The sequence below is a fragment of the Musca domestica genome, unplaced genomic scaffold, assembly GCF_030504385.1.
Source record: "Musca domestica strain aabys unplaced genomic scaffold, Musca_domestica.polishedcontigs.V.1.1 10, whole genome shotgun sequence".
Lineage (NCBI taxonomy): Eukaryota > Metazoa > Arthropoda > Insecta > Diptera > Muscidae > Musca > Musca domestica.
In genome coordinates this window covers 1,825,336-1,850,543 of record NW_026712115.1, presented here as the reverse complement: position 1 = coordinate 1,850,543, position 25,208 = coordinate 1,825,336, and the positions used below count along the sequence as shown (strand labels likewise).

The 25,208-nt window shown below is 35.1% G+C and overlaps 1 protein-coding gene across 9 annotated transcripts in view; it reads right to left on the bottom strand.

Moving 5' to 3' along the window:
- Positions 1-3,004: 3,004 nt before the first annotated feature.
- LOC131803696 (MAGUK p55 subfamily member 7-like) overlaps positions 3,005-25,208 on the bottom strand; it is a 54,691-nt gene continuing 32,487 nt past the window's right edge. For 6 of the 9 annotated variants that reach the window (XM_059125233.1, XM_059125219.1, XM_059125224.1 and 3 more), the window contains 7 exons: positions 16,660-16,689; positions 13,957-14,124; positions 13,714-13,896; positions 11,454-11,592; positions 10,814-11,107; positions 10,405-10,748; positions 3,005-8,671 (listed from right to left, as the gene is read on the bottom strand). In XM_059125233.1, the coding sequence (XP_058981216.1) occupies positions 8,495-8,671; positions 10,405-10,748; positions 10,814-11,107; positions 11,454-11,592; positions 13,714-13,896; positions 13,957-14,124; positions 16,660-16,689 (1,335 nt within the window). In that variant the 3' untranslated portion in view covers positions 3,005-8,494. The remainder of the gene's footprint in view (positions 8,672-10,404; positions 10,749-10,813; positions 11,108-11,453; positions 11,593-13,713; positions 13,897-13,956; positions 14,125-16,659; positions 16,690-25,208) is intronic. The other 3 variants (XM_059125238.1, XM_059125236.1, XM_059125239.1) reach the window with 3 other exon arrangements.

Here is a 25,208-nt window from a genome sequence, read left to right as displayed (position 1 = left end):
AAGGACAAGTAAAAAGCAGTAAGTTCCGCCGGGGCGAACTTTGAACACTCTTCACCATTTGGAAAGAATTTGGAAATTTTTAAATCAAAAAAAAAAAAAAAAAATAAATAAATAAATAAAATTCGTTAGAAATTCTGTTAAAATTTTAAAAATGCTTTTGTCATAAGCGATTACGACATTCAAATACGAAACTTGAAAAAAATCTGTCATAGGCTCTAGTTCCTATTACGAAATCTAAATACGAGATTTGAAACAACTATCGTTAAAATGATTAAAATACTGAATATTGGGAGGTACCGTTGTATGGAGGCTATACGAAGACATGGCTGTCATAGGCTGTAGTTTCCATTCCGAATTCTAAATACGAAATTCGAAACAACTCCGACGAATAAGGTCCATAAAATCGTCAAAATATCCAATATGGGGGGGGGGGGGCGTACCGTTCTATGTGGGCTATACGATATCGTGGACCTATATAACAATTTCTCTACCAGGCGGTAAAGTGCTTAGAAAGAACTTCTCGTATGGATCATCAAAATACCGAAAACTCCGTTACATGGGGCTATCATATTCCATCTTCGAACTTAACCCGCCTGCAGACAAAAGACTGATCAGTGCATAATTTTAGCTTCATATCTTTATTCGTTTTGACTCTAGCGTAATTACAATCCGGAAAAATTAAGAATATATATTTTGTTATGTCTACATTTCTTATTTCGATGAGTTGCAAACGGAATGACGAACTTAATATACCCTACATGCTATGTACAGGGTGAGATAAAAAACTGCAACAAAGTCAAACGCCATATTTTTTACATTTTTTTAATTTTATTGAATGAAAGCAAAAAATATCGGAAATAGCATCAAATTTTAGAATAAGTTTAGATTTGTTCGAATTGGTCACCTTTGGCACGAATTATTGCCTTCAAACGGACAATGAAACCATCACACGCTGCCCGAATGTTGCTCTACGGTATTTTGGCCCATTAACGGCGAAGCGCTTGCTTGAGGTGGTCGACACTTTGGTATTTTTAGTGCCAACCGTCCTTTCCAAATTACTTCAGACACAATAGTCCAACGGATTGGTATCCGGAGATTTTGGTGGCCATTATCCGCTGGAAATGAAGCGAGGAACCTCATTTTGTCACAATTCTTGGGTGGCGCGTGCTGAGTGCGATGGTGCTGAATCCTGTTGGAATGTTCGAGGTCTGCGGCCAAAATGTTTGCGTGCCCAAGGCTTTAATACACCCTCCAGAATATTTTCGCGATAACATTCGGCATTTACAAACTGCTTTACAACGAATGTTTTCTCATCGGAGAAAACCAAATTCGGCAGTTCACCACTTTCGGCCAAGCAAAGCAACTCTTTAGCTCTCTTGAGTCTATTTTCTTTCCGTTGCGGTGTAAGTTCTTGCACCTTTTTGGAATTTCAATGGCTTTACCCCGAGCTCATTTCTCAACATTTGCCGAATGGAATATTGCGATGTGTTCAGCTCAGGAGTCATTTTTCGGCAAATGCAACGCTGGTACCGACTAAAAAACCCACCTGCCGACCTCTGGGAGTTATTACAACCTCGGCACCACTTTCGTATTACTTCGAGGTGGCTTTCGGGGTTCTTAGGCCTTCTTCTTATAGCTTGCGCCTAAGCTTCGCTATTCATTTCGAGGTCTTAGAGGGTTGTCTAAGTCTCTCTTTTTTGTTTCTAATAAGTGCTCGCATAATTTGGAAGTTGCATTCCAATTTTCTTCGGCTTCTATCATTTTCGCAACAATGTTCCTCACTGTAATTGCACCTGCTTGCAATTCCACTTCTGAGCGTAGGTTTGTCCACCAACCGCATGAGAAGAATGTATGTTCTGCGTCGTCTTAAATTCCTTCATCTTCATATAAGCAATAAGGGGACTCACTCTTTCCGTGCTTAAACAGATATTTACGAAAATACCCATGTCCGGAGAGCATCTGTGTTATATAATAGTTTACATTGCCGTGGTTCCATTTTGTCTATGCTGCTATAACTGGGATGACCCTCGTTGCCCATCTTTCATATGTCTCTCGCTGCCAGCGTGTCTGACATTTTTCGAAAGTATCCTCTTTTATTTGTGCAAGTTCTGAGACTTCATGTTGGCGACGCTTTACCTCAAATATTTGATGCCTCTTTTCTGCGATAGGTACCAAACCTGCTATAACTTGTATCGCTAGTCCTGAGACTGTGCGGTATGCAGATGCCACTCTCAGTGCCGCTGTTTTCTGTACTTTCAGCAGTTCCTGTACCCTCTGCTTATTGAGCATGCTCGGGGCCCAGATTTCACATCCGTGCGGTAGGATGCTGTTACATGCCACCATTAGTAACCTCCTCTTGTAGGGTAGGGGCCCTCCGACGTTTGCCATCAATCTGCTTAGCCGCATCGTGATAGTTGTAGCCTTCTCGGCTGCATGGCTCAGCTGCGTCGAAAACGTCATATAATATAGTTTATATTATGGGTCTCTGCGTACGAATGGTGATGCTGTAATAGTAATGATAATAATAATAATAATAATAATAATAATAATAATAATAATAATAATAATAATAATAATAATAATAATAATAATAATAATAACAACAACAATAATAATTATAATAACAACAACAATAATAATAATAATAATACTAATAATAATAATAATAATAATAATAATAATAATAATAATAATAATAATAATAATAATAATAATAATAATAATAATAATAATAATAATAATAATAATAATAACAACAACAATAATAATAATAATAATACTAATAATAATAATAATAATAATAATAATAATAATAATAATAATAATAATAATAATAATAATAATAATAATAATAATAATAATAATAATAATAATAATAATAATAATAATAATAATAATAATAACAAAACAAATACAAATATAACTTAAGGTGGATATACAAAGGAGAAATTCACAGCCGATGACATTATCATACCCGAAAATTTCATTAAAACAAATAAAAAAATATTTTATATCCATTTTTTTATGGTTCATATATATTTTTTATTTAATTTTTGTTTTCTTGGTTTCAACATTAAACATTTTAATAAATTCTTAAGTTTGTTTCTTTTCGTTTACAATTTAAATACATTTACATAAATAGTATAGTATAATGCTGTTGTTGTTGTATAGACAATTTGTTTATTGTTTAATAATGGACATTTGTTGTTATTTTTTGTTGTTTTTGTATTTGTTTGTTGTTCAATAAGTAATAAAATAGAGAAATTTCATTATTGTTTTTTTTTATTATATTCAGCTCTGTATCTTTTTTTTAACAAATTTTAAAAATGGTTTTAGCTTATTTTAGTTGTTTTTTTTTATTGAAATTGATTATTGCATTGGATTCCTGTGTTTTATACAATTATTTATGGGGTGGCATTCATTGACATTATTCATATATTTTTTTGTTATATAGCAATTATCAATTTAATAGTGTTTTTATTGATTTTAAAATCATTGAAGCTTTCAATTGGATTTGTTTAAGATTAACAAGTGTAGGAGGCCATGATTAAATTTTGTTTTTCGGTACATACATTATTCTTTTCTTAATGTGGAACTATTTTGTATTTAATTTATTTACTTGTAGTTGAATTTATTTGTAGTTATAGGTCTTATTATTTTTATTTTCTTTTAAAATGAGGACAGAATTTAGTAATTTGTTTCAATAATTTGTTAACAAAGATATTTGTTATTACCTCTCTATATATATATTCCAGTTGTTACTTAAAGATGCCGAATCAAAAAATGTTCTTTAGTGCACATTATGAAATATAAATTACATATTTTGAACTCTAAACTCAAAAACTCCAGAGAAGAGTCATTGACCGATCATTAGGTGTATATATCCCTCCATGAAAAAAAAAACTCGAAAACTTTTTAAGGAGGTCCCAGTGTGACTTTTTATAGCAGGAAGGGAAAGGGAAAAAGAGAAATCAAATTAAACTTTTCACGATTGGTAGATGCAAAAGTACGAGGTCGAAAGGGGTAATAGTAGCTTTAGCCCTCTTCGATCTCATATCTGCCTGATTTTTTCCGTTTGTTTGCAAATTCGACGAATAAATTCACATTTTGGATTTTGTAGCAAATATTAGGTCTGTCTGGCTACCGAAAAAATTGTAAATTGTTAAATATTTATTTATTTTTTTTTTTATGGCGCCCAAATTATATTGTTTTGACAAATCAACTGATTATTTACTTGCAGGTTTCTGCAGTATTTCAATTTTCTTACACAACCTACACTTTTCACACCTTTCCTTTTTAAAAAAGAATATAACTTACTGAAAGTTGAAAGGAATCCAAAGTTTTGAAAACGAAATGATTTTTTACCACAGAGTTTCGTAAAAATGCACACGCTTTTTCGATGAATATTATTTTCATTGTCCTAGATGAAGAGTATGACATTATATAGTCTGCTACAAAAATGTTAATTGTAAAATGTTAAAGAATCACTTTACATATGACTCTTACACTATGTGGAAACTGACCTCTATGTAAGGTTGGAAAAAAAGACTGGTTTTGAAAAAAGACTTAGCAGTTTTTGCACTATTGTGTCGGCTTATTGGTCAAACTTATAAAGGTCATGACCCAAAACAAGGACCATTAAAGAAAACTACTGCTAGTAACTACGCGAAGGAAGACGTCAAAATTTGATAATGCTCCAGAATCAAGATATCAGCCAATCCGAAGTTGGCAAGCATACAACTTTTGTTTACACGACCAAATTTACCAAGAAACAAGTAAAAAACAGTAATTTCAGACGGGCAGATCTTTGAATACGCTCCACCTTTTGGAACGAATTTGGAAATGTTAAAACAAAAATAAAATCTTAAAAATACCAAATATAGGAAGTCGCCGTCATAATGGGGTCTATATGAAAACGTGGACTAGCATAGGCAAATTTTGTCATTGGCCATTACAATCTTCAAATGCGAAATTTGAAAATAATACGAAGAATTGTACATGCATAGACAATTTCATTTTCCGTCACAGGCTGTAGTAGCCATTAGGAACTTCAAATACGAAGTTTGAAAAAATCCTCTAAATATTGTACCTAAAATCGTCGAAATACCGAATATAGTTATGTACCGATATATGAGGGCTATACGAAGACCGGGACCTGCTTAGACAATTTTCTGTCATAGACTGCAGTACACAACTTCAAATACGAAAATTGAAACAATTCCGGTGAATAATGTCGCTAAAATCATCAAAATACCGTTATATGGGGGCTATATGATATTGTGAACCGATATGGGCCATCTTCGAACTTGACCTGCTTGCATAAAAAAGAATGATGTGTGCAATATTTTAGCTTCCTATCTCAATTAGTTTTGACTGTAGCGTGATTAAAACAGACGGACGGACAGGGCCAAAGCGTCTAAATTTTACTCTGATCAAGTTTGATTGGACCAACTGATTATAAGTTTGATAGGACCAACAATTATGTAACACCTCGAAATATTGGTTTCACCCATAAGAAAGTATGTATGGATCTTCCTATCTAAGCTAACTCGATGTAGCGCTATGCATGTCCGTCCGTCTGTACGTCTGTCTATGTTAATTTGTAATCACTTTACAGGTCGCAATTATGGCCCGATCCTCACGAAATTTTGCATAGAAGTGGGGTTATGGTCCGAATAGAAATCTATTGCTTTTGGAGATGATTGCAAAATATTTATTTTGAATAAAAAACAGAAAAAAAATTCCTGATCCCACAATTGAATCCAATCGACACAGGATTAGTGGGCCCATACCCTGAACATATTTTTGTGTATTATAAAATACAATTTTATTTGAATTCTTAACCAAACAGCCAACATATGTTAAAAACATTAGATTGCTTTTGTATCTTTTTTTTGAATTATCCGTTGGGGTATTGGATATATAAACCAGTTTTGGTATGGAATTGAATTGGAATGCTGACTTTAACCCCTTCGCTGACGAGACATTTTGGCCTTAGCGGATACTTTATTATTTACAGAATTCAAGCTTTTGGACATACATATATGTAACTCCTAAAGTGATATATGAAACGTTAAATTTTTTTGCCAGTTATCAGAAAATGAAAATATGAAGAAGACACTTTAAAATTATCGACAAAATGACTCGTTCGGAAAAGAAGTGCAATGGCAAAATTATTTCCTGCAGTGACTATTTTAATTGGGCGCCAGCATTTGCTGCATCAGTTCAATAGAAACCGACCCACAAAGTCGTTATAGGCGTAAAAATAATCTCGTTTATACTTTATATCTCCAATAGATCATTAATTAAAAATAATTGAAATAATTCACCAAACACTTTAAAACCCATATGAATTTTTACCATAGAACTTTATCTTGAAGTGCATAAAATTGATTGGCTGTATTCATTATCTATGGCTGGTTATTACATATTTCCGATAGATAACAAAGTGATGTTGTCGGACAAATAAATCCTTTTTATACCCTCCATCGTACTATGGAGGGTATATTAACTTTGTCATTCCGTTTGTAACTCCTCGAAATACTCATGTCAGACCCAAAAAAGTATATATATTCTTGATCAGCGTAAAATTCTAAGTCGATTTAGCGATGTCCGTCTGTCTGTCTGTTGTAATCACGCTATCTTTCGAACGAATTGAGATAGAAGGCTAAAATTTTGCACACAGGTTTATTTTTCCAGTAGGCAGATACCTCCCGATATTCGGTATTTTAATGATTTAGCGACATTAGTCACCGGAATTGTTTCAAATTTTGGTATTTGAAGTTCGTAATGGATACTTCAGCCTATGACAGAAAATTGTCTGTGCAGGTCCACGTTTTTGTATAGCCCCATATAGCGGTACCTCCCGATATTCGGTATTTTAATGATTTCAGCGACATTATTCACCGGAATTATTTCAAATTTGATATTTGAAATTCCAAAGGGATAGTATAGCCTAAGACAGAAAATTTACTGTGCAGGTTCACGTCTTCGTATAGCCCCCATATAACGGTACCTCCCAATATTCGGTATTTTGATGATTTTAGCGACATTGTTCACCGGAATTGTTTCAAATTACATATTTAGAATTAGTAATGGGATCTACATATAGTCTGTGACAGCAAGTTGTCTATGCAGGTCCAGGTCTTCGTATAGGTCCCATATATCAATACCTCCCTATAATCGGTATTTTGACGAGATTGTTTGAAATGTCGTAATTGTTTGAGATGTCGTATTTGAACTTCGTAATGGATGCTACAGCCTATGACAGAAAATTGTCTATGCTGGTCCAGGTCTTCGCACAGCTCCGATGTAACGGTACCTCCCTATATACGATATTTTGATGATTTTATCTACATCATTCAACGTTTATTTCAAGTTGTCGAATTTTAATATTGTAATGGCTTATGACAAACAATGCCTATGTAGGTCCACGTCATATAGACTCCAACAAAATGACTATATTCAGTATTTTTAAAATTTAAACAAAATTTAAAAAAAAATTAAAAATTTTAAAATTCGTTCCAAATAGTGGAGGGTATTCAAAGTTCGGCTCGGCCGAACTTACTGCTTTTTAACTTGTTCGTTCTTACAAATTTTATTTAAATATGAACTATCCGATAAGCAAAAAGTTCCGACCAACTTCCTATTATCTTTTAACGTAAAGTTTACTGAACTTATGTTGCCATATTAATATAATAGAAATAGAAAGATGTAATAATGAAACCCCGATAATGTGAACTTTATCCTTAAGGTATAAAGTAAAGGTATAACAAAACTGACTTATTTTTTTGGTTTTATTTACATTTTAAAAATGTACTTCAAATGTGGAAGGAGAAAACATATCTTATTTTTGACATTGAATATAAAAAACATAAATTCTCTTAAAGTTGTGTTTAATTTTCAGTTTTTTTTTGTTTAAAGAAATCTACTCGCACCTCAAAATGATCCGCACTTTTTGGTCAACAACTGGATTATAAGGGTAACCTTTAAATGGATTTGTGTTATCATTTCAGATGTTTTATTCTTGTTTTTGGCGGATTATAGCAATTTTACAATGTCAGCTGAAAAAATATTATGGTGTTTTCTTTTTTGGTTTAAATAAATATTTTTTTAAATTGTATAAGCTTAAAAATTAAAACAATTTTTTTTCTCTAAAGACATGAATCTAAATTTTTTTTTTTGGTGTTGTTGTTATTTGAGTTTTGGTTTTTATTCTTCGAATTGAATTTCTTTTGGATGATACATTTCTAATGTAGTTTTTTTTTGGTTTCAACAATTTTTAGTAATTTTGTGTGTTCTTTTGGCATTTTTTTGTTTTGGTTTTGTAGCAGTGTCTTTTGTTGTTGTTGTGTTTCCCGGTATTCCCAGCTATTCCATTTGAGCTGTTTAACCTTTTGTTTTTGTGTGTGAGTGTTGTTTTCTTTTGTATAGCTGCCTGCTCCACAACCCATTCCAATGTCGTCTATCATTCCTGTCATTCATTCTACAGATCTTATTGCACCCACGATGATGGGGCCCACAGCGGTTCCGTTTCAACTCGTTGCACAATATTTACAAGTTTTTCGAATGCTGTCACCAAATCGGCATTCAGAATTTCTTCATCGAAAAAGTGGCCATAGAGGAAGTCAATGCGAACCGATGATTTGATCATGTCAGTGAATTCTTCATCCTAAAAGACAGATAAGAAAAGGATTTGAGTTTTGGATATAGACTTAATTTTATTGTGAAAAAGTGTGGAACTCATGTATTTTCTTTAATTTTTTCATTAACTTCACTGTAATTTCTTTTAAATATTTTAAAGTTTTTCAATTTTCGACCTAAGTTCGGCCTTGCCGAACTTTTAATAGCCTCCACCATTTAGAAGGTACTTTAACATTTTCAAAAACTTCCGCAAACTCCCACTTAAATGAAAACTGTTATATGGAGACTTTACGAAGACGTGGCCCTGCTTAAGAATTTTTGTGGCCAAAGGCTGTAGTACCCATTATGAACTTCAAATACCAAATTTGAAACAATTCCGGAGAATAATGTCGCACAAATCATAAAAATACCGAGTATCGGGAGGTACCGTTATATAGGGGCTATACGAAGACGTGAACCTGCATACAACATTTTTTGTCATAGGCTGTAGCACCCATTACGAACTTCAAATACGAAATTTGAGATGATTCCGGGAAATACTGTCGCTAAAATCATGAAAATACCGAATATCGGGAGGTACCGTTATATGGGGGCTACACGAAGACGTGAACCTGTATACAAAAATGTTTGTCATATGCTGTAGTACCCATTACGAATTTCAAATACGAAATTTGAATTGATTCCGGGAAATACTGTCGCTAAAATGATGAAAATACCGAATATCGGGAGGTACCGTTATATGAGGCCTATACGAAAACGTAGACCAACATGACTCATTTACAAACTTAACCTGGTAAATTATGCATGTATGCAAAATTTTAGCCTTCTATCTCAATTCGTTCGAAAGATAGCGTGATTAAAACAGACAGACGGACATCGCTAGATCGTGTTAGAGTTTTACGCTGATTCAGAATATATATACTTTGTAGGGTATATTATGAATATTTCGAGGAGTTACAAACGGAATGACAAAGTTAATAGAATGGTGGAGTGTATAAAAACCAATTTTACACTTAGATATTTGAATGTACTTTGAAACTTCGTATTGACCTGGATTTTTGAGAATACTTTGAACTTTCGCATTTTTATTTGACTATGTAAAACACCTCGAAATATACGTAGCAGATCCCACAAAGTATATATATATTTTTGATCAGCATAAAATTCTATGTCGATTTAACGATGACCGCCCGTTTGTGGAAATAACTCTAGCTTCCAAACGAGTTGATGTAGGTTGATGAAATTTTACTCAAATGTGTGTTTCGTCTGCAGGACTTTTGGTATAACTGTACCTTCCTATATTTTTAGCGACATTGTTCACTGGAATCGTTTCAAAATGGTCTAAGCAAGTCCAAGTCTTCGTATAGCCCCCATATAACGGTACCTCGATATTTTGATGATTTAGGGAATTGTTTAAAATTTCGTATTTGAAGTTCGTAATGGGTACTATAGGCTGTGACAAAAATTGCGTATGCAGGTCCACGTCTTTGTATAGACCCCAAAATAATGGTCGGTTACTCCCTTCATTCGGTATTTTTAAGATTCTAACAGAAGAAGAAGAATTTTTAACGGATTCTATTTTCTTTGTTTTTTGAAGATTTCCAAATTCGTTCCAAATGGTAGAGGGTATTCCAAGTTCGGCCAGGTCAAACCTACTGCTTTTTAACTTGTTTTTATTATTTTGGTGCTTCAGGCAAACCTTAGAATTTTTCAAAATTCAATTTCAAGTCAGTATAACCAGCAAATTTTCCCAATACTAACCGTAAAACCTCTTGCATTCGATTCATCGAATGTGGATTTGGCTCTCGAATCTGTACGTGTCTTCTTCAGCTCATCGAATTCCGGTGGTTTGATGTGTATAAGGAAGGGTTTCAATTGTACCGTTCTCAATGCCTTTATGGCCTGATAGTGGGGACTGAGCAGGCAGACACAGCCAGCATTGACAATTGATTTGACACTTTCCGCCGAGGTGCCATACAAATGGCCTTTGTATTCACCGTGTTCAATGAATTTACCAGCCTCAATGTCGGCCTCCATTTTTTCTCGGCTAACAAAAATATATTCCCGGCCGGCAACTTCACCGGTGCGCATGGGACGTGTGGTATCTGCAAGAAAAAGAAGTGATTTTATAAGACTACTTTCAAAACATTTGATTCCACACTCCACTTACATGGCACTGGACTACGATATTTTTCAGGGTCACGCGCTATCAAACGTCTCCTCAGCTCATTACGTCCGACACCGGGCGCTCCAATCAACACCACCGGTCTATAAATGCCTGGACGTGGATACAGTTTGGCTACTTCTTCATAGGTGGCAATTAGCTCCCGATCAAAGTCGTCGTTCTCTGTTAAATCGTACATGATTTTTTTAGTTTTCGGTTGGCGACATGATGAGGTACTACTGCTAGAACGTAATCTAGGTGAACCAGGCGGTGTGGAACATATGGAGGTACATGAACCCTCTGATTGTTTTTTTTTTTTTGTTTTTCGAATTTGTGATGCAGTGATGAAGTTTATGGAGCGATGATGTTAGGATCAGTTGTTAGGATTTTAGAGTTTGTTTTGTCAGAGGTTTTGATATTTTGAGGCAGAAGTATCAGAGTAGGTTTCAGATTGTTTGTTAGGAAGCGGACAATAAAAAACATGCATTAGAGAAATAAATAGAATGGTTAATATGATCAATGCGATGATGATTAGATATGTTTAGAATATAATTTTTTAGATGTTTAGCAGGAATTTCAGGATTTCTTATGTCTGAGAAAGGCCATCTTAAACCATCTGTAGAATTATTTTGCAACTTGCACTCACTTTTTGATTCCCCCTCGACAATCTCACGTTGCGTCCGTTCGTGTATAATACGTCTTTCTTGCAAGGCACGACTGGGAATTAGACCGGCACGAGCTGTACGTTCAGATTCGCGACGAGCTTGCCACCAGTATGAGTCATCCTGAAAAATGAGGAAAAACCCCCAACAATTAAAAATAATTTAAAATTTTAATTTAAAAATATTAAAAAATATTTTTTTTTTCATACACGAGCTAGAAATCTTTAGGCAGCCTTATTTTAAAGGTTTTGCGAATTGGATTTTTTAATACTTTGAAGCCTCCCGAGACCTTTATTGTGGTGGCCTGTATGTATATTTTATAATCCTGAATTTTTTTATATTTACATATGAACAAAGAGAGTTATGTGATTCAAACAGCCTTACACGTACCAGGCTGCACCAAATGCAATATGTCTGCCCAAGCTGAATATACTGTATACTATACAACAGACTTATGCCCGCCTGCTGGATTTTCTAAAGCTGAAGTAAACTTCAGCTTCAAAATATTTTGCTTTGCAGTCGCGGTTTTTTGGGGATATTTTTCGGTTTTTGTAGTAATATTTTGAAGCCTATACTACGTTTTCTAATCAAGGATTTTTTGCGAATTTGCTATCAAATTCTGAATTTTATTGAAATGAAATCGGCAAAAATATTCCTTTACACATTCCAAATGACATTGGAATCGGACATCCTTATCGCGTTTAATGCATTAAATATGTTAAGTCGGTCGAAAATATTTATGGGAGTTATATCCAAATCTGAACCGATTTGAATACAATTTTAGAAATTTATTTTTGTACCAAATTCCGTCACTCATTCCGAATTTCATTAGAATCGGACATATATATCGTGTTTGGTGCATCCGATATGTGAAATCGGCCGAAAATTTATATGGGAGCTATATCCCAACTTGAACGGATTTCAATATTATTTGGCTTTTTTTTGTACTAAATTTCGTCACTTATTCCAAATTTCATTGGAATCAGACATACATACATGAAATCGGTCGAAAATATATATGGGAGTTACATCCTAAACTTAACCGATTTCAATATAATTTGCAAAGTTAATTTTTTACCAAACTCCGCCACATATTCTAAATTTTATTGGAATCGGACATACATATCATGTTTGGTACATAAAATACATACAATCGGCAGAATCATATGTAAGAGAGCTATATCCAGATCTGAACCGATTTAAATATAATTTTACAAATTTATTTTTGTACCAAATTTCATCGCTCATGCCGAATTTTATTAAAATCGGAAATCGGCCGAAAATATATATGGGAGCTATATCGAAATCTGAACCGATTTCAAAATAATTTGACAAAACTATTTTTCAAATTCTGTTACGCACTCCAAATTTGAAGACTAGATCTGTAATCGATCATCGGATATGTGCATGCAAAAACTGCATTTTTGTTGCAACATTCCGATTCTGAGGCCATATCTCCCGTTCCAAGTAGAATTTCAAAAAAGTATATAGTATATGTTATGATATGCTGTAGTATATTTGGAAACCTGTTCAGCAGTTTTTGAGAAGACAATAGACTCAAAAGAGCTAAAAAGTTGCTTCGCTTGGCCGAAAGTGGTGAACTGCCGAATTTGATTTTTTCCGATGAGAAAACATTCGTTATCGAGCAGTTTGTAAACAAACATAATGATCGTGTTTACTTGCCAAAGAGGTCAGCTGAAAATGTGCACCTTCGGTTGGCCACCAGAACTCTAGCGCCGGCCATGGTGATGGTGTGGGCCGCCATAACAGTCGATGGTCGCTCTCCGCTCGTATTAATCGATCGTGGCATCAGAATAAATGCCGAATATTATCGCGAAAATATTCTGGATGGTTTATTAAAACCTTTGGCACGCAAACATTTTTACCGCAGACCTTGGACACTCCAACAGGACTTAGCACCATCGCTTTCAGCACGCGCCACCCAAAGGTCACCAGTTCGAACAAATCTAAAGTTATTCTAAAATTGTATGCTATTTCCGACATTTTTTGCTTTCACTCAATAATTTTTTTTAAAGAAAATGTAAAAATTATGGCGTTTGACTTTGTTGCAGTTTTTTATTTCAACCTGTAATTTTGAATCTTTACAAAGAGTTCGTGCATTTTTATATATAAATATTTCTAAACCCTTACAGAGATCGTAGATCCTTACAGAGATTTGAGACCTATAGAGATCTGTACCTGTAGATTTTCATAAAAAATGGGCTTCTTAGAAGTAATACATACCTGTGATACAATGTGCAGAATATCACCCCGTTGAAATGCCAGACCAGCTTCTTTACAAGGTATATAGGGATCAACTTCAGGATTATAATCGAAATGGGCACGAACGCGTACCTTCGATTCGCGTTGGGCCCCTCGGCCATCGGAGGGTACCAATTTGAATGTGATGGTGCCTTCAGAGTTTTGCTAAAAAACATTATATTATTAAATAATTTAAACATATGAATATTTTCAACAGCAACTTACCAATATACTTAAAACGTCGCCTGGCGTTTTACCCTCCACATTAATGCCATTGACTTCGATGACCTCATCGCCGACATGTATCAGTCCCGAACGATCGGCAGCACCGCCATGCATAATGCGAGCTATTATAATTTTACCCGATTCTTCATCGGTTTTTATGGTGGCACCCTAAAATAGAATTTAAAATTGTTGAAAATCATTCGGTTGATTTTTAGGCGAAAGGATTTCGAATAAGAAAGAATAGCGGTATATTGTAAAGAGAGAAAAAATTAAGAAAGTATTTGACTATTGCTACACAGACAAAGTACGACACAAATGTTTTAAGTGTATGTTTTTAACAACAAAAAGAAGCTTATTTTTTGTTTTTATAAAATTTCCCCGATGAGAGAAATTTATAAAATTAGTGCGTAGTAAACTTATTGAAAATTCTATAGTTTGATGAATTTTACTTCTTGACAAGTTCAGTAAGGAATAAACACTATTCTTGTAGTTCTTGTTCAAAAGATTAACACAAGGGCTACGGGAACATGTCCTTACAACGAACCATGGTAAGGGTGGCAGAACAAAGTCACGGCTTTTGGAATTTAGTTGAGGAGGTTTTGCATCTAAGTCTGAGCCAGAAGAGCATCTAAACTAACCTAAACTGATTAATGCGGAAGAGGGTATGGGCACTACTTTGAGTGTCATTCGAGGTTATAATGTCATCCGATATGTCGAACTTCCAGATCTAAGGAAAACTTTTTGTTTAAAAACACATTTGATTATCAATTGAATAACGTAAATAACTACATTTTTAGTCCTTAGAAGTAACAACTAAAAAAGCAGTAATTTCGGCCGGGCCGAAATTTGAATACCCTCAATTAACCTAAAAAAAATTCGTTAACAATATTGTTAAAATCTTAAGAATGCAGAAAATACAGATTTTCCATTCTATTGGAGTCCATACGAAAACGTAGATGTACATAGGCAATTTTTGTCATAGCCATTATAGTATTTAAATGCGAAATTTGACCCAATTCCGGTCAATAATGTCGCAGAACCATCAACATACCGCATATAGGCAGGTACCGTCATATGGGGGCTATTTTATAGACAATTTTTTGTCATAGACTACAGGGTGAGATAAAAAAAACTGCAACAAAGTCAAACGCCATGAGTTTTACATGTTTTTTAATTTAAAAAAATATCGGAAATAGCATCAAATTTTAGAATAATTTTTTTTTCGAATTGGACACCTCTGGAACGAATTATGGCCTTCAAACGGCCAATGAAACCGTCACACGCTGCCCGAATGTTGCTCTGCGGTATTTTGTCCCATTCCCGGCGAAGCGCTTGCTTGAGGTGATCGAAACTTTGGTATTTTTTAGTGCAAACTTTGCTTTCCAAAATACTGCAGACACAATAGTCCAACGGATTGGTATCCGGAGATTTTGGTGGCCATTGTGCGCTGAAAATGAAGCGAGGAACCTCATTTTGTATCCATTCTTGGTTGGCGCGTGCTGAAAGCGATGGTGCTGAGTCCTGTTGGAATGTCCAAGATCTGCGGCCAAAATGTTTGCATGCTTTAATTCACCCTCCAGAATATTTTCGCGATAATATTCGGCATTTATTCTGATGCCACGATCGATTATTACGAGCGGAGAGCGACCATCGGCTGTTATGGCGGCCCACACCTACGGACCAACGGAAGGTGCACATTTTCAGCTTTAAGCACGATTATTTTATTTGTTTACAAAACTGCTGGATAACGAATGTTTTCTCGTCGGAGAAAACCAAATTTGGCAGTTCACCACTTTCGGTCAAGCGAAGCAACTCTTTTGTTCTGTTGAGTCTATTTTCTTTCTGTTGCGGTGTATGTTCTTGCACTTTTTGGAATTTCAATGGCTTTACCCCGAGCTCATTTTTTAATATTTTCCTAATGGAATATTGCGATAGTCCTACGCGGGCTTCGATTAAGTCGCTTCTTTACTTTTCGAACCATTTCTGCTGATGTTGTTGTTTTCCTCCGTCCACTTCCTTGACGTTGGGCTACGCTACCAGTATCACAGTAACGAGCGATCGTACAAGACACAAAAGATTTATTCACATTTAAATTCTGGAGTGCTCTAACGATAGCCACTTGTGATTTTCCAGCCAAATATAAAGAAATCACACTATCACGCTTGAATTCAATCACGAATAACTTTTTTTCTGGAAAACTCTCACAAATGCTTTTGTACGCTTGTAAACAATCTCTCACTGGACAAATGGCTTAGAAATGACATCAGTCTGAAGTTGGTTGCGGTTTTTTCATCCCACCCTGTATAGTACCCCTAAGGAACTTTAAATACCAAATTTGAAACATTTCCGGTCAATAATGTTGATAAAATCACCAAAATACCGAAAATATGAAGGTACCATTATATGGGGGCTATAAACGTGGACCTAGCCCATTTTCTAGACCAAAAAACATTTGAGTAAAATTCTTTCGGAAGCTAGAGTGCTTTCCACGGACGGACGGACGTCGCTAAATCGACATAGAGTTTTATGCCATTTGTTTTAGGATTTTCAATAAGTTTATTACACGTTTCCTTTTTTCCTTTCACAATGTGTTTTGTTTCAATTTTTTTTATGCTGAATTGTTTGCTTGGTTTTCCTTTCGTGTCAATAATATATTTTGGTGTTTTTTTTTGTTTTTGGTTTTTGTGAAGGACATTTACTTACAACAATTGGTTCCGCACTTTGTGCTCCTGACTGTGATATATGTATAGGTTTTTTTTCGAAATCAGTCAATTTTTTACAAATTAAAAAAAAAATACAAAATACAGAATGGAAAAGAATAGAAACACATAACGAATTTTTGTTATATGAGTTTACATTGGAGAAAACAAATTTTGCATTTTTTTTATATAGTTCACACAAGACAATGAAGACAAAAAAATTAGGCATTATTCATTGTTATAAAAGCAAATGAAATGAAAAAAGCACATACAATTATGTTGCAATATGAGGGAGAGGGAAGGAGAGATGATTAGAAAACAAGTCACAATATTCTATTTTTCTAAAAAATCATCGACACTTAAATTTATAAGCCTTTGTTTATAACATACTTTTAGGCGCACTTCATAATAAATACATTTAATTTCAATCAATTTCGTGCCCATGAAAATAGAAATCTTTGTCCTCATAAATTTATTTCTAAAAAAACAGTTTTAACAAGTAAAAAAGCAGTAAGTTAGGCCGGGCCGAACTTTGAATACCCTCCACCATTTGGAACGAATTAGAAAATTTTTAAAAAATAAAATCCATTAAAAATTCTGTTAAAATCTTTAAAATATCGAATATTGGAAGGTGCCGATATATGGGAACCTATATAGACAATTACCTTTCAGGGGTTAAAGTGCTCACAAAGAACTCCTTGTGTGGATTTTCAGACAATTCCGTTGAAAATTGTGGGTAAAATCATCAAAATATCGAATATCGGGGGTATCGTTATATGGGGGCTATACGATATCGTTGACCTATATAGACAATTCTCTTTCAAGGGTTAAAGTACCCACAAGGAACTCCTTGTGTGGATTATCAGACAATTTCACTGAAAAATGTGGCTGAAATCATCAATATACCGAATATCGGGGGGTACCGTTATATGGGGGCTATACGATATCGTGGACCTATATAGATAATTCTCTTCCGAGGTATAAAGTACCCACAAGGTACTCCTTGTATGGATTTTTAGACAATTCCGTTGAAAAGTGTGGGTAAAATCATCAAAATACCGAATATCGGGGGGGGGGGGTACCGTTATATGGGGGCTATACGATATCTTGGACCTATATAGATAATTCTCTTCCGAGGTATAAAGTACCCACAAGGTACTCCTTGTGTGGATTATCAAACAATTCCGTTGAAAAGTGTGGCTAAAATCATCAAAATACCGAATATCGGGGGGTACCGTTATATGGGGGCTATACGATATCGTGGACCTATATAGACAATTCTCTTTCAAGGGATAAAGTACCCACAAGGAACTCCTTGTGTGGATTATCAGACAATTCCGTTGAAAAATGTGGGTAAAATCATCAAAATACCGAATATCGGAGGGTACCGTTGTATGGGGGATATGCGATATCGTTAACCTATATAGAGACTTCTCTGTCAGGGGATAAATTGCTCACAAAGAACTTCTTGTGTACAATTTCAGACAATTTCACTGAAAAATGTGGCTGAAATCATCAATATACCGAATATCGGGGGGGCACCGTTATATGGGGGCTATACGATATCGTGGACCTATGTAGATAATTCTCTTCCGAGGTATAAAGTACCCACAAGGTACTCCTTGTGTAGATTATCAGACAATTCCGTTAAAAAATGTGGGTAAAATCATCAAAATACCGAATATCGGGGGGTACCGTTATATGGGGGCTATACGATATCGTGGACCTATATAGATAATTCTCTTTCAAGGGATATGGTACTCATAAGGAACTTCTTCTGTGGATTTTAAGACCATTCAATTAGAAAATGTGGCTAAACTCATCAAAATACCGAATATCGGGGGATACCGTTATATGGAGGCTATACGATATCGTGGACCGATATAGCCCATCTTCGAACTTGACCTGCCTGCAGACAAAGGCAAAATTTTAGCTTCCTATCTTAATTCGTTTAGACTGTAGCGTGATTATAGCAGACGGACGGGCATGACTAAATCGTCTTAGAATTTTACGCTGATCAAGAATATATATACTTTGTTGAGTCTAAAATGATTATTTCGATGAGTTACAAACGGAATGACGAACTTAATATACCCTCCATACTATGTATGGTGGAGGGTATTAAAATATAAGTCCAAATATTACAGAGTTTTGGTCAAAAAGATCTTTGAAATACTATGACAAAATCGCAAGAAATTTATGCTATGATTGAATGTTAGAGATGAACTATCACATTATTGATGTACCCTGAAAAGGTTGGGATCGACCAGTGACGAAAAATTATATTTCATGTAAATACCCCTCCTGAAATCCCCAAACCAATTTGCATCGTTTTAGTAACTAATCATGTCTAAAATAAACGTGTATCTCCATTTTCAGTTTTTTATCTGTTACTAGCAAGTGCCCGCTGCTTTGTTAGTGAAGAGTCCACCTACAAATTTTATAGTCGTTCCAACAGTTCGTGTTACGGCAATATTTTTTATCAAAACTTCATACATCGTATTATGGTACAATAAACTACAGAAATACTAATGCGACAAGTTGTTTTCATTCATTTTGACATTTTTTCTCACTTTTAAAATGACTTAAATAAAGCGAAAGATGAATGAAGTGTTTGGATTTTATATCTAAAATATGATCCAGAGTATCAAATTTTTCAATTCCATGGCCTTACTTACATATGTGTAAACCCTAGTAAATAACAGTCAAATTTCAGAATTATAGCTCTATTCCTTTACCCAATACCAAATTTAGTAACATTTAGTACGAATATCCAAATAATCTACATCTCTGCATCTTAGACGCCAACGGCACCATTTAGTACTTTTCGAACAATTATAGTACGCATTTGCAAAAACACTACCTGATCTCAAATTTCAGAATTATAGCTCTATTCCTTTACCCAATACCAAATTTAGTAACATTTAGTACGAATATCCAAATAATCTACATCTCTACATTTTAGACGCCAACGGCACCATTTAGTACTTTTCGAACAATTATTGCAAAAACACTACCTGTTCTGAGCACCAGAAACCAACAAAGACCTCCATATCAAATTTTAGGATTTCCGCTCTTTAATTTAACCCATTACAAAATTTAGTACAATTTTAGTACGCATATCCAAAACCAGCTCCTTCTCCCAATCATAGACACCAACATTGACATCCATATCTAATTTTATGATTTTAGTATTATTCCGTCCTATTATGGTATACATTTTCAAAACCACCTCCACAACTCAATCCCAGATATCAATATCCAATTTCGAATTTCCACCTAATACCAAATATAGTGCCATTCAGCACTTTGAAATGTCAGAATTTAATATGAAATTTCCCTTCAAGCCAATCCAAATTTAGTATGATTTACTACTTTTCGTACAGCTATGGTAAGTATTTCCATAATCACCTCCATATCTCAACACTACACACCAATTTTGACCCCAACACCAAAATTCTGATCCTATTCTATCCGGACAATCAATACTAATTTTTTACCATTTATTACCTTTTGCACTCTTGTAGTACTTATTTCCAAAAAAAAAAAATCCAAATTTTAGGACCCCAACTCAATAGGTACAGCCAAATACAATTTGTACCAAATTTAGTACATATAAATACGAATTTCCAGAAGTTCCTTCAAAATAGCTTATACGCCAACAGTAATCATAATTCCAATTTTCCGTTTACCCTAATTCAAATTATACCAAATTCAGTACAATTTAGTACATACACCAATCCTTCACTCCCACAGTAATCCCAATTCCAAATTACAGTTTTATAGCTCTATCAGTTTACCACACACACACAAGTACACGTATCCATAACAACCTGCGTCATATAATCCAATAGAAAGCGCATTCATCCAAAACCTAATTGATTTAAATTTAGTACTATTTAGTACTAACTACGAATTTCCAAAGCTTCCCACATATAACAATCCTACACGTCTACAGTAACCCGAATTTTAAATTTCAGGTTTGCCTAAGTTCAAAATGTGCTAAATTTAGTACCATATGTTACAGATAAGTACGAATTTTCAAGGCTTCCTACATACCCCAATTCTGCACTCTTATCTTAATTCAAAATTTCAGAATTCCAGTTCTCTCGGTTCATTCAAAACCAAATTGTACCAAATTTAGTGCACATATGAACAAATGTCCATAACAACCAAAAAACTCCAAATCTTTGGACATCAGCTCTTTAGGTTCACCAAATCCAATTTGTACAAAATTTAGTGCATATTAGTACGAATTTCCAAAGTTCCCTACATACCCAAATCTTTCGTTTCTATCAGTTCACCACAATTCCAATTTGTACAAAATTTAGTACCATTTAGTACACATTTCCATAACAACCTGCATCATACAGTCCAATAGAAATCGTATTTCCCAATATCAGGATTCCTGCCCTATCGATTCAGCCAAATCCTAACTGTTTCAAATTTAGTACTATTTAGTACACGCAAGTGCGAATTTCCAAAGCATACCATATACCACAATCCTACTCTTCCACAGTAACCCGAACTCTAAATTTTCGGATTCCATTCTTATCAGTTTGCCTAAGTTCAAAATGTACAAATTTTAGTACTCGTACTATACAGTACAGACAAGTATGAATTTCCAAAGCTTCCTACATACCCCAAACCTACAATCCCACAGTAACCCCAATTCCAAAGTTCAGCATTCCATTCTCATCGGTTTACCTAAATACAAATTGTACCATATAGTACAGATAAGTAAGAATTTCCAATTACAAAACCCAATCCTTCACTCCAACAGTAATCTTAATTCAAAATTTCAGGATTCCAGCGCTCTCGGTTCACCTAAATCTAAATTGTACCAAATTTAGTACACATAAGTACAAATTTCCGTAACAGCCTACATAATACAAACTAATAGGAATCTTATATTAAAATTTCAGGCTTTCAACTCTACCGGTTCTCTCAAAATTTAAATGGTACTAAATTTAGTACCATTTAGTAAACATAAGTACGAATTTTCAAAACTTCTAAACAATCCTATCACGCAATAGTAATATTTTTTCCAAGTTTCAGCATTCCACCTCTATCGACATCCAGCCAAATCGACATTTTACCAAATTTATTACCATTTAGGACTTTTCGTGCACATAAGTGAAAATTTCGAAAACTACCTACACATCCCAATCCTACATTAAGCAGCAATTTTCATTTCAAACTTCAGAATTCCCCCAAATTCGAATTGTACCAAATTTAGTACCGTTTAGTACTTTTCGTATACATGAGAACACACTTCTAAAAGTACCTCCTTACATCGACCCTACATTCATTACTCCATCAGTGACCCTCATTTCAAAAAGAGTTCTAGTCCTACAGGTCCGTCAAATACAAAGTATACCATATTTAGTATATTTTAGTACTTTCCGTACCGTTCTAGTACGAGTTTCAAAATCCCAGCCTTATCTTATCTGATACCTTCGGACCAAGAGTAACCCTCACTTAAGATTTCAAGATTCTAGCTTTAGCCGTTTTATATCGGCGTTGATGAATCATTAAGTCAGTCAGTCAATCACTTTACTCTTTTATTAACATAGATTACCATTTAGCTTAGATCGAAACTTTCACGAGAACCGACTGACCCTAATAAAATCCAATTTTCAAGTCACAATTTCGTGCAAACACCACCCACTGGCATAGTTGCAACAATTTTATTAAATTCTAAAGCAAAACAAATGAACCTAACCTCTGAATGCTATTGGCAATGTCGATAAATGTCAGAACATGAACAAAATTGAAACTATAAAAGTGCCATAAAATACTCACACACACCGTGACACATTGAACTAATTAATTAACACGGCTAAACAATTGCGAATGCGATGCGACTCGCACTGGCATCGAACAATGCGAGCATGACTCCAAATGAAAAGTGGACAAAGCGTAGGCGAGGAGGGGCAATCAATTATTTACCCCATTTCACACACATATTCGAGAAACCACACACTATGAACAAGGGAGGTAGGGTGAGGAAAAGTGAGCGAATGAGGGAGGGAGGTAATGGGTCAATGGTGTGAACAAGTGACACAACATGTGTTGGTCCCATGTCACTGTACCATCTGTACGATGATGATGATGACCCAACAACAAGATTCTCTCATCTCATCAACACGTTATCGCCAGGCGTCAACTATATTGTCGTGTATAAGAAGTTCAGGATCGAAGGACCACAATTGTGTATTAATTGAGACAAGTTGAACGATGTCGGGTCAAACTTTGTATAGAAATATTTGCATGAATGGCAATGTGTGTGTATGTCAATAGTTTCCCATGATGTATGGTATGTGAGGTACGTGCATCAATCAAAGAGGAGGGCGCTGGGTCAGCTGTTTGTCGGAAAATTATGGGAAGTTGTTGCTGGCTGCTGTTGTTGGCGTTTCTTGTTGGGGATGGCAACGATTGAAAGCATTTGATAACAGCTGGTGACAGCAAAGCGAACAGACATCAAAAAAAGAAAAAAAATAGAAAAATCGAACTTAAAAAATGACACAAAACTGTAGCTGCCAATGATAGCGATAATGGTGACAACGATGCTATTGAATGGGGGGAAAGAAAACTCAAAAACCCCAATAGAAATGTGTAGAAATAAACAAACAAATCAAAAAAACCGGATACCAGCAATTCAATAGATGACTTATTTGAAGGGAATGCAAAGATGACGCCAGGGCACAGTGTTTCGAAACGATTTTGATAGCTTTTGGTTCCCGTAATATATTGCTATAAAATTTTAATATTAATATTCATTAAACAAATATCCAATAAATATTTAAAAGGGTGAGCATACAGGGTGCAACCAACTTCAGACTACTGTCATTTTCAAGCCACTCGTCCGACAGATGTTAAAATAATTCCAGTGACAGCTCATTATATTGTTTACAAGCGTACAAAAGCATTTTGGTGAGAATTTTCCAGAAAAAGCTATTCGTGATGGAATTCAAGCGTGATCGTGTGATTTCTTTATATTTGGCTGGAAATCCACATTAAAGCACTGCACCATATAAATGTGAATAAATCTTTTGTGTCTCGTACCATCGCCCGTTACCGTGATACTGGTAGCGTAGCCTGACGTCAGGGGAGTGGATGGAAGAAAACAGCAACATCAGCAGAAATGGTAATGGTAAAGGAACGACTTGATCGAAACCAGCGTCGCAATGGCAGAAAAATGGTTCGTGAGCTGAACATATCGCAACACTCCATTCGGCAAATATTGAAAAATGAGCTCGCGGTAAAACCATTATATTTCTAAAAAGTGCAAGAACTTACCCCGCAAGAGAAAGAATATATACTCAAAAAAGCTAAAGAGAGAACTGCTAAATTTACTTTTCTCCGATGAGAAAACATTCGTTCTCCAGCAGTTTGTAAACAAACAAAATGATCGTTTTTACTTGCCAAAGAGGTCAGCTGAAAATCTGCACTTTCGGATGGCCACCAGAACTCAAGCGCCGGCCATGGTGATGGTGTGGGCCACCATAACAGCCGATGTTCGCTCTAATTATCTATCTCTATTAATTAATCGACCCTGGCATCAAATGCCGAAATATTATTGGGAAAATATTCTGGAGGGTGTATTAAGGCCTTGGGCATGCAAACATTTTGGCCGCAGACCTTGGACATTCCAACAGGACTTAGCTCCATCCCACTCAGCACGCGCCACCCAAGAATGGTTACAAAATGAGTTTCCTCGCTTCATTTCCACGCACAATGGCCACCAAAGTCTCAGGATACCAATCCGTTGGACTGTCTGGGGTATTTTGGAAAGCAAGGTTGGTACTAAAATTATGGCGTTTGACTTTGTTGCAGTTTTTTCATCTCACCCTGTACATTAAGGGGTTCAAATGGACTAAAAATATTATTTTTTTTTTTTTAATCTTTGTAGTCGCTCTAATTTTGCATCAAAAGATAGTTAAGAACAGGGAAGAAGTCTAGCATTTTGGATGACCTTTGGATTATATTTAGCTGTAAAATGGACCACAACTTTCGTGTGAATTTTTTTGAATACCTAACAAAACGACGGAGTGCGTAAATATTGGCCAAATTCCCCGGGTCAAAAGCCTTAGGGTAACATCTGGGAGAGCTTTTTGACGAAATCTTTCAAAATGGATTTGGACATAATGGGACTTGGAACATATTATAGCGTTGTAGGGTATCACATGGTCGGGCCGTTCGACTATAGCCTTTGCTCACTTGTTTTAGTATGCATTTCCAAAAGCACCTCTTTTTTAACCCTGTAAACCAATAAAAAAACTTAAATACCAATGTTTCAATATTCCAGCTCCATCCCTTCACTCAAAGCTATATGGTACTGTATTTAGTATCATTTAGTACAGTTCTTTCACTTAGCACACATTTACAAAAAAAATCCCTAGTTTCTGTTTCTGCCGTTCACATAATTCCAAATGATACCAAATTAAGTGATATTTGTACATTTGGTTGATATTCGATATTCCTGATTAAGATTTCTAACTCCATTTTTTCCCCAAATACCAAATTCAATACTTTTCATACTTTTTTACT